Source organism: Setaria italica, chromosome VIII (genome assembly GCF_000263155.2).
Source record: "Setaria italica strain Yugu1 chromosome VIII, Setaria_italica_v2.0, whole genome shotgun sequence".
NCBI classification, from domain to species: Eukaryota; Viridiplantae; Streptophyta; class Magnoliopsida; order Poales; family Poaceae; genus Setaria; species Setaria italica.
Genome location: NC_028457.1, coordinates 38,708,043 through 38,718,612, shown reverse-complemented (window position 1 = coordinate 38,718,612; position 10,570 = coordinate 38,708,043). Strand labels below are relative to the sequence as shown.

At 47.1% G+C, this 10,570-nt stretch overlaps 1 protein-coding gene and 1 non-coding gene across 2 annotated transcripts; one reads left to right on the top strand and one right to left on the bottom strand.

The window, feature by feature from the left end:
- Positions 1–2,380: 2,380 nt before the first annotated feature.
- TRNAG-UCC lies at positions 2,381–2,452 on the top strand. The gene has a single exon. It is a non-coding gene; the product is annotated as a tRNA-Gly (tRNA).
- A 4,549-nt stretch (positions 2,453–7,001) lies between these two features.
- Positions 7,002–9,824, bottom strand: LOC101762131 (probable glycerol-3-phosphate acyltransferase 3). The gene is made up of 2 exons (XM_004979921.3): positions 8,965–9,824; positions 7,002–8,365 (listed from the first exon to the last, which is right to left on the bottom strand). The coding sequence occupies exons 1-2, from the start codon at positions 9,700–9,702 to the stop codon at positions 7,421–7,423; spliced, it is 1,683 nt and encodes a 560-aa protein (XP_004979978.1). The 5' UTR covers positions 9,703–9,824; the 3' UTR covers positions 7,002–7,420.
- Positions 9,825–10,570: the final 746 nt, after the last annotated feature.

Below are 10,570 nucleotides of genomic sequence, written 5' to 3'. Positions count from 1 at the left end.
GTGATTGCATTTTTGGATTGAGCTAGCTGGCTATACGTTCTTGCATTGGTCCCAGAACCGGTGGAATGTATTCAAAACCGTCCTGTATGTCCGTGGTCCATCGAAATTATTGCATCGGTTGCCATGACCTCTGCAGACTGTGCTGTTATACGGTTTAGGCGGTGTACTTGCCCCTGTCCCTGTAACCTAGTAGTTGCACACTAATGTTATATCTCCAGACAAAACAAGGACATCTAGTACACATACATAATGTCGATCAGCCTTGTGAGATAGATGGACCACAGAGAAGTCAGGCTATTGATCATAAGAGAGTACGGGGTGTTTGGATGCGAGGTATACTTTAGGAGGGTCACATCGGATGTTCGGACGCTAATTAGGAGGACTAAACATGAGCTAATTATAAAACTAACTGCAGAACTCCTATACTAATTCGTGAGATGAATCTATTAAGCCTAATTAATCCATCATTAGCAAATGGTTACTGTAGCACCACATTGTCAAATCATAGACTAATTAGGCTTAATAGATTCGTCTCGCGAATTAGACTCCATTTGTATAATTAATTTTATAATTAGACTATATTTAATACTCCTAATTAGTATAGGAATATCCGATACCATGCACCCCACGTAAGGTTGCATTATTGGGACTACTGGGAGCAAGCAATAATGCAAGCTTTCAGTTGAGTCCCGGCAAGGAGATGTTGAGAGAGTTGGGATTGGAGCTGATCTGAACCTTTTGGTTTAGCGTTCTCATCGATCCACAAACAAGTTGTGGACCTGATCCATCTCAACCACATTTCCACGCTAACAAATTAAGGCCACCGGCCGCCGTGTCGGGAGGAACCAGGCCCCCACTGTTCCATCTGTCAGGCATTGTTCAGGAACCATAGTTTAATTCGAGGCCAGGTTTGGTTTCAGTTTCTTTAATCCAGTGACGGATCGGAGAGAGGCGGCGCCCAATCGATTCTTGAAGTACACTGCCATTCACCGCCCCTGGCTGGCCCTGATGCCACCTGCGGCATGCAGGTCGTACGTACAAATGAAAGGGTCCGGTACTGGGCTGGACACTCTTGGGCCTTGTTTAGTTCCCAATTTGGGAGTGGCAAAATTGGCATTTTGTCATAAATGCGCAACTGTAGCATTTCGTTTGTATTTGTGAATTATTGTCCAAATATTGACTAATTAGGCTCAAAACATTCATCTCGCAAAGTACAACAAAACTGTGCAATTAGTTTTTTATTTCGTCTACATTTAGTACTTCATGCATCTACCGCAAGTTTGATGTGATGGGGAATCTTCTTTTTGCATAGTGTCAAAGTTGGAAGTTTGGAGGTAACTAAACATGGCCTTGACTTGACTCCATCGGGCTTGTTCATCCATACACCCATGCATGTTGCTGGGTGCACACTAGCCATAGCCTTCAGTTGTTTGATCGAGGCTTTTCATTCCGTTCCCAGTGTGGCTTCTTGCCTTTAGTTATTAGTTATTTTCTCCCTTACTTGATTCTTCATCGTCATTCCCATCTCTAGCTTGCTCGGTCTAGGGGCATTACTGAACCCAAGATCTATCACAGGCAGAAGCCACTGGTAGGTGGTGGCCCTGCGTGATCAGATCAGTATACGTACATGCGGGCGGGACCAAGCAAGCTTGAATTTATTCCCGGCAAGGATGCTGATGACGACGAGAGCTGGAACTCTGAACCTTGGTCTTAGAACCTGGACGCTCGACAACCGGTATCTATATGAATGGGAGAGGGATGAGAGATCAATGATTGGCGCCCGGCCAGTCAGGAAATTCAGAACCAACCGCTAGCTGAGTTCAGGTAGTAGCTAGGTTCTCCGGTGTCCGTTTTCACCTCTGATGGCCTCATCTGATCCGCGCCGGTGCAGTCATGACGACGTGTCTACTAGCTAGTACCTAGGACGCGTCGTCCGCGCCGGGAGCAGTGCAAATTGAAGGCCGAGCTCGATTGATCATTGATCGACCGACCTAGGACAAATAATGTTAGAATGGATGTTCTCTGTAATCACGAGCATAATATTCCAGTCCGTACGGCATGCGGTGGCCCCCGGCCACATGGCGGCGACGCCGGCGAGCTGCATACCATCCAGCAACGGAACGTGAACCCGTACGCACGTCGTCCGATATGATCCTGTGGCGCATGCATGGCCTGCCTCTGCTCATGTCAGTAATTAGATTAGATAAACCATGGCCTGTCTCTGCTAAATGAACCACTCTAGTCACACCGTTTTTACTGCTATACCAATCGGGAAGAGAGACTGCAGTTCGCAAGCTAGCCCAGGCTGGAATGGCTCCCCCTCGTGATTTCAGAGGACAAATGCGTTTTAGATCATCGTTTTCACAGCGGAAAACGTAGCGCGTTTGTAGTCCAACGGTTAGGATAATTGCCTTCCAAGCAATAGACCCGGGTTCGACTCCCGGCAAACGCATCTTTTTTAATTACTTGTTTCTTTTATTTATTTTTTTGCTTCCTATTTTTTTCATCCATATGAATTGTCATCTGTAGTTAGTTCGATCTTTCGCTTTTTGACATATCATGCATATAACAGGCCATGGTTTGATATTAGTTATATGCAACATGACCCCTGCTGCGAGCAGTTAATTAAGAGATCAATCATGGCCAATACGTACACACACTGTTTTCCAGGTGATCTGAATTTGGTAATTTGGCCGTCAACACGCTACTCGAGGATCGACTTCCGGTCCCGATCGGTAACCTCCCTCCAGTACCGGGTGCTCGACTAGTATCGCTTGGTCGGTATTAAATGCCACACTATTTAGTACCGGTCGGTAACACCAACCAGTACTAAATTGCAAGTCACGTCGCGCTGTTGCAGACCGCAGTTTAGTACCGGTTGATTTTACTCACCGGTACTAAAGTTCATTCCTTTTCTTTTTTTTACCCTTTTGTTTTAATTCGTATTCGTATCCGACGAAGCTTTACTAATAATATTACATTAATATATCGATTCATTCAAATCTAAGTATCACAAGAATCAACCCATTCAAATAATTAACACTCAATAATCCGTACATCAATACTTAAGGTCTTAAAGAGAACAAATTCAAATCCATAAGAAAAAGGTACAATAGGAGTACATCCTTGCATGCTACATATTTAATAATTATGTAGATATGCCACATAGTTTAAGTCTCCAATCGTAAAGCCTAGAACTTCATCAATATAAGTTAGAGCATGAATTAGTGCACTCTCTAACGCTTCACAAGAACGGTCACATGCACTACCATAAATCTCGAATAATGGAGACGACATCAGCTAAAATGGCCTTTAGAAAGTGAGATGAGCTTGGAGCTTGAAATCTTTGGTGCGTATCGAGTTTCCATCAGTGTAACTATAATTCAACACATCCAAGACTTGAGCCAGCATCGCATGAAAGGTCATTGCTGCCAAAGTTTGACTAAAGACATCCTAAAAGAAGAGAATAACATGATGAAATTTAAAAGATGTAACATAATTAAAGATAAAAGGATGATTAGATATGTGTTCCACACCATGTCATGTTGATTCAGCTGACAAAGCATCTCAGTAGTCCTAGTCACATTGCTTTCTCTCTTCTCGAGCACCTTTATTCAAAAATATGAGAAGTCTGGTATAAAAGTACCCATGAACCTTAAGCTGTTGTAAGCAGGTCTCCACGGCGGTCCTTTTAATAGTTACCCTACTTAGTGCTAATTGACCCCACATGCAACAATTGAAACCATCGGGATGGGCTGTCGTGGTACTCTCATCCGGTTGGCCTACTTGAAAAGAGATATTTACTTTTTTTAAAATTTCGTGGACCAACTATCTCGTATTGCACTAAAGGAGAAGTACCACCTAGAGCTTCGATGATATCTTTCCGACATCTAATACTGTCAATATTATTAGGAATTATTCATGTGTAGTAAAAAATTTAATTACAAGAAGGAAAGAATATTACTATGTTGGGAATTGTTCCTCTGCTTTGATCGCTTTTTGGCAAGTCAATGACGTGATTAGGGAAGTGAATTATTGGAGGACAAGCCAACGATGGCTCCTCAAAAATGTAGTGTCCACGGCTGCTGCCACCACAGTGGCTACCCCCACGACCGCCACCACCACGACGAGAAGAACTTCCACTTGCCATAGTTAGCTCAAATTGTCCAAATAATTTTGTGAAAAGATAATTTGCTACCATTTTTCTTAACTAGTCAACTTTGCCACCAATAATACATTGCCATTTACGCACATTATATACATTGAAATAAATCTAGACCATTATTTTATAGCCATCCACAATTCTATCACAATGCTACCTGTGAATATCTACATGTCCTCTAAGAGATAAAACTTTATGCCATAATTGTATCATAAAAAATAATTACTTAGCATCCAATACAAATTGGTACTCAATTCAAGCAAAATCATAGTCATTTTAATCCAATATAAGTAGCAAAATCATTTTAATGCATCAAAATCAAAAATATCGAGAAAAAAGAAAACCTAACCGGGGAGGGCGCGTGGGAGAGGTGAGGGAGGGAGAGGCGCGGCGATGGCCCGCGGGGGAGGCGGGGGAGGGAGAGGTGCGGCGACAGGGATGGTAACCGGGGACGGGGTGTCGGTGGTCGAGGATGGGACGACGGCGACGGGGACGACGGGTGACGGGGAGGGGACGGGACAGAGGCGACGGTGATGGAGACGGGGATGGGACGGGACCGGTGGCAGTGCGCGAGGGCGACGGGGACGGGGCCGGCACGGCGCAGAGGGAGGAACTGCTAATTTTGAAAACTACTAAGTGTTTGGAGAAGATGAAGTATTTGTATGTGGGACACTTTAGAACCGATGCTAGACTTTGCCTGGTACTAAATTCCTCCATTTAGTACTGGGTAGGGCTCCCAACCGGTACTAAAGTTGCTAAATGGCAGTACCTAAAATTAAGGGCATTTAATACCGGTTCCAACCTTTGCCCGGTACTAAATTCCTCCATTTAGTACCGGGCATGCTTCCAACCGGTATTAAAGCTGCCAAATTGGTGGGAGCTAAAACTGTCCGCCTCCAGCAATTTTCTTTCCCACACACACTATCTTAATTTTAATAAAATATTTCAATCATTACGCCAAAGTTGTCACATATATATATGTATATATATATATATATATATATATATATGAAATAGTAGAGATAAAAATTCATCACAAATATTAACTAGAGTACATTACATATGAAATTCATCGTACATATTAAATATTACATAAATAAGATACTTAGAACCTAGGATCGTCCATATCATGATCGTTAATCATCTCCACATACAAACTACGATTTATATCGATAATGTCGATGCCTAAGAACCTATCGACATAATCTCGACATAATTTAGCGCATATATTAAGTCTTACATAAATGAGATATTTAGAACATAGGATCGTCCACATCACGACCGTTAATTTGGGAGACAAAAAGATACACCAATCCTAAAATAATGGTACAACATGAGATCTACGAGTCCACCTACTCTGGCTGAATATCATAAGAAAATCTTGAAATAATTTTCCAAACGTCTCTTGGAGCAAATGCCACATTTTCATAATAGAAGTATGTTGGCCCAATAGCCTATCCAGGCAAAAGACCTGTTCACTGAGCATGGCCCATTTTGGCAATCCAAAACCAACCATAAGTCAATGGGTCAAAGTCAGTGAACAAATCTTTGTCTGAACCGGCTATTAGCCACCATACTTCTATAATGAAAATACGGCTCCAAAAGGTATTTGGAAAACTATTTTAAGATTCTTTTATGATGTTCCGCCAAAGTTCGTGGACTCAAAATTCTTCTGTTCTCCGGTATTGGAGGAGCAGAGATGTTACATCTATTGCCGGTATATCTGCATCGCATTACGTGAAAAATAGACATACAGCTTCGTATGAGATAAAGAAGTTGATCAATATTAGGTAGGGGAAAGATAGAGTAAATGTGTTTATAATATTTAGTCCTCACTCTAAAACTCTCAATTCTCTTCGTTCTAAAATATCAACAAGTACTCCATTTGTAACATAAAACTCATTCTAAAAAACTCTCCATTCTCCTTACTATAAAAAAACTCTCCATTCTCCACGTTCTAAAAGATCAACAAGCTAGTACTCCATTTGTAACATTCACCTCACTCTAAAAAACTACCCATTCACCTCACTCGAAATCTAGCTGTCGGCCTGATCCACGTGCCGCCATCTAGTACCAGTTGAGGCTCCAAACCGGACTCTGATGGCACTATGGGTGACGATCGATACTAACGCTACGCGTTAGCATCGGATGAAAAGGTACTAACGTGTTGAACAAATGCTCAGTTTTTCAGTAGTGACACACAATAAAAATGCTTTCTCTGCTGTATCCTGCAGAGATATTTCTTCTGAGACATGTAAGTAGCTCCGAACCAACCAAATCAACGTACAGTCGTCCCTGTTGCGAGTAAATCGCCGATGTCGAGGAGGACTGCGAATCAATCGTCGTCCTCGCCATCAGCACGTTGCACCTCCTTTTCCGTCGCTGATGGGTCATTTTTACGAATAAATTTATACACAAATGTATTCGTCGTTAACGATGTCTAAAAGATGAGAAATAATTCCTACGTTATTTTCAACATAGCTTTATCAATATTTTAAATAGTAGGTTATGACATTCAGCGAAGATCTCTAATAAACCGCTATAACCCACTAGTACAACACTATTGCACCGACGGTTGGATCCAAATGCTCCGCTATTTGGAACATTGATTATCATTAAGCCACTAATAATCCAAGTTGCACATGCCCGGGTGCACCTGTCCATTGTCTTCTTTAATGCCCATTCAATTCCATGCCTTTTGTAGCCCAAGTAGTAGTGAGTGTGTGAGTGTGAGTCATCACTAGGAAAGGGACTTCTGTATCAGCTGACAGATTACTAAAGATCTTAATAAATGAATTCAGGGGGTGTTCATCAAAGGTTGACAGTTTTCTTCATCTCATCCTGTTTTTAGTGGTTGGCACTCGCTAGGGGGCAAGAAGATGCTAACACTGCACGTCTGTTTTCCATAAGAGTGGTACAAATCACTACTGTACTATCTTAATTTACATTGCTGCATTGCTGTTCTACAGTACAAAGTACAAGCACATTGCATTGCTTGATGATACAGCCTTGTAGTTTCCTTTTCTTTACAAGTACATATATAATAAATAAAATCAAAAATAAATTCCTAAGAATAAACCTAATAATTAACAAATAAGTACAAATGAAATAAAGAGCAGAAATGAGCAGATTAAACAACTTCCAAGTCTAAAACCACCAAAAGTCAAGAAGTATTTATCTCATTTTCCCCCTTAATTACTTGGTTGCTTTTTTCTTTAAAAAAAAAAGCTAACCAAGAATAAGGTACATTGATGACTTTTAGTTGCTCTTTTCCGTACTCTTGTCCCCCTTCTTCTTCCCGGCCGGCGCCGGTGCTCCGGCGGCGGACTTGTCGTCGGTTGACCTGACGACGCCGTCGTTGCCGGCGAGCATGAGGTACTTGTCCTTCCTGGTGAGCATGGTGCACCCGTACCCGAGCGCGTCCCCCATCCTCCTCTGCACGAGGTTGGCCACGTCGGTGCTGGGCGCGGCGCCGGTCCTCGCCGGCGACGTGTCCACCTTCTCCAGGAACTGCACGGTGTAGCACATCCTCGGATTCGCCATGTAGTAGAGCGGGTCGAAGCACTTGAGCCCGCCGGCGGTGGTGGCGTAGAACATGGAGGTCTCGACGGCGACGCCGACGGGGACGACGTCGTCGCTGAGCTCGGTGAACAGCGGGCTGAACCGGAGGAGGTAGGGCTCCCGGCAGGTCGTCCCCTCGGGGCAGACGACGACGAGGTCGCCGCCGGCGAGAAGCCGCGCCATCACCGCGCCGTCGCTGCGGCGGTCGCGGGTGAGCCGCACGGTCCGGCCGATCGGGGAGATGAGCTCCGAGAGGCGGCTGAGGCTGTAGGAGACGGCGCGGACCTGGCGGTCGAGCGCGACGGAGACGTAGACGGGGTCGATGAGGGTGCGGTGGTTGCAGGCGAAGAGCTGCCCGCGGCCGCCGGAAGGGAGCGCCGGCCGCCCGCCCTTGAGCCGCCACGACATGCCGGTGGCGGCGAGGATGGGCGTGGAGTATTTGTAGGGGACGGCGAGGGCCACGGCGAGGCGGGCGGCGCCGAGGAAGGCGCCCAGGGGAAGCCACAGGAACATGGCCAGCGTGTCGGCGGCGGTGGGGCGGAACGCCAGGCGGCCGTCGTGGAACACCACCGGCTTCGGGTACTTGTCCCGTGCCAGAGGGCGCCACCGCCGCTTCTCGTCGGAGCTCGCCACGAAGATCTCCTGCACGTACGTACGTTCAGAAAAAAAAATCAATTTTTGTCCGGAGAAATGGAAATTTGGGATCTGAACCATGAAATCCAAGGTGTTGTACTGTTGGTTTGCTACATTTTGGGAAATAAATGAAGATGGGGAATTTTGGTTGGATCACAGCTGAGAGAGAAAGAGACGTGTGAAATGGTGAATGATTGATCGAGAGGTGCACGATGAGGACGGCAGCAACAGTTTGAAAGATGCCCGTGTGCAGGGCGTCAAGGACATTGGGCTGAACGTGCTGTCCCTGTCAGCCATACAGATACCTAAAATACGTATCTTTCTACTGTTGCCAGCCAGCCAGCACACGACCAAAAGAACAATATGGATGCTGTCTACTCGATCTCATAAAACCATGCATACTACTTTGATGAACAAGCAAGGGAGTAGGTTATGCATGAGCAGCAGAATGCAACATGCATGATTGAAGCATGGAAAACTAAACTACTAGGATATTGGAATAATTTTAAAAAAGTTTGAATTTTCAAGTCAAATTAAGAAGGGAAAAATACTGAAAGTGTTGCATGAGAAAAGAACCCTATTATAGCACTCGTCCCATGTTGTCCTACCTTGCAGGAACGTGCGACAGGATGGTCGAGGAACTCCGTCGACCCAGCAAACCCCACAACGGCCGCTGCCAACGCCATCAGCGCCTGGCCGTCGGCGTCCTCCATAAGCCCGGTGTAGAACCCCCACTTCACCTTCATCTCCGGCGCGACAACGTGCTCCACCCCTAAATACTCTCTCAGGAACCCGTCCACCATGACCCTGGGCATCGCCGTCACGCCCACCACAGCCGGCCTCCCGTTCCCCTTCCCGGCGGCGGCGGCGGCGCGCACGGCGTCGAAGGCCTCCGCGGCGAGGTCGTCCATGAGCCACTTGGGCAGCACGGCGCGTCCGGCGCGGAACCGCCCCGCGCGGAGGCCGCAGAAGGCCGCCGCCGCCATGGCCCGCACGGCGGCGCCGCGGCTCAGGCAGAGGATGAGCGGGTAGAGGAGGAGGAGAAGCAGCCCGCGCAGGTAGCCGCCGGCCTCGAGGGCCACGAGCATGAAGTACGGGAACAGTTCGCTGGCGGCGGCGCTGGTGCGCAGCAGCGCGGCGTCGACGTCGACGACGAGGGTGGTTGCTTGCGTGGACGCCGGCGGGAGGGCGCCGTGGTGCACCACCGGCGGGGGAAATGGGTCTGTTGGCGGTGGCGATGTCGAGGGCTTGGAGACGGCGGTAGTGGCCGGGCGGCGGGGGTGGAGGAGGAGGGAGAGCATGGCGGAGGCGAGCTTGTGGGCGAGGAGGAGCTTCTTCTTGGCCATGGCGGGCGGCCGGGCGTCTATGAGATGGCTATAGAAGTAGCTGCAGGATGAGCAGTTATTGTTGGCAACCGTGACTCCGTGAGATTGTGGAAGAAGTAGAGATACGATGGTCCATCAGCCCATCCGTCTTTTTATAGAAGGGGAGGAGAGCGAGGACACATTGCAATAATGCAAGCCAAGTATGCAACTCCATCCATCTGGCTAGAGCTTGTATTGTTTGGTCTGGCTGGATGATGGCACAGGTCAAAGTCTTGTGTTCATTGCTGCCTTTTTGTGACTTGTTGCGAACAAGATGGCCTGGACGAGAGAGACAGAGGCGTGGTGCGGTGTGGTGATACAGGTACAGGACATGCAAGATGGGGTCGTCTCAAGAATGGAGGTCGTGGGACGAAAGCGACGTACATACGGGTGTATGGCGGTCGTGGTAGTGGTGGTGGCGGCCTGGCACGATGTACTAGCGTACGACCTACACGTCCAGAGACCACAGGGTACAATTGTACAAAAGAAGACGTACGTGCATTATCGTTTGATGCAACACGAGGACGAAACTTTTTGCAGTTGCATAGCAGAACTGCATGCATGGCACGGTAACAGTTCGTTTAGTAGCAGGTAAACAGCTTGTTGTATCACAAGACCTGCAGCCATGCGGCCAGCCACCCGGCCGGCCAACGAGGAGACGACGAGAGGCTCTAGACCTCTAGTTTGCAGGTTGTTCACGTCAGCATGCAGGCCGGGTTTTCCCGGCTTCCTGGGGAATGAGGCCACCTGTGTTCGTTAGGCCTAACTTTTTTTTTTGTCTCCTACCCCGATCGTCCCAGTCAATTCAACGCCTGCCTGCTTCTCCATCGGCCCCCTCCTGCATGCACTG

Coding starts and splice junctions, on each gene's coding strand:
- LOC101762131 (XM_004979921.3), bottom strand. CDS start 9,702: ATGGCCAAGAAGAAGCTCCTCCTCGCCCACAAGCTCGCCTCCGCCATG. Junction 8,366..8,964: donor CTGTCGCACGTTCCTGCAAG/GTAGGACAACAT, acceptor ACGTACGTGCAG/GAGATCTTCGTGGCGAGCTC.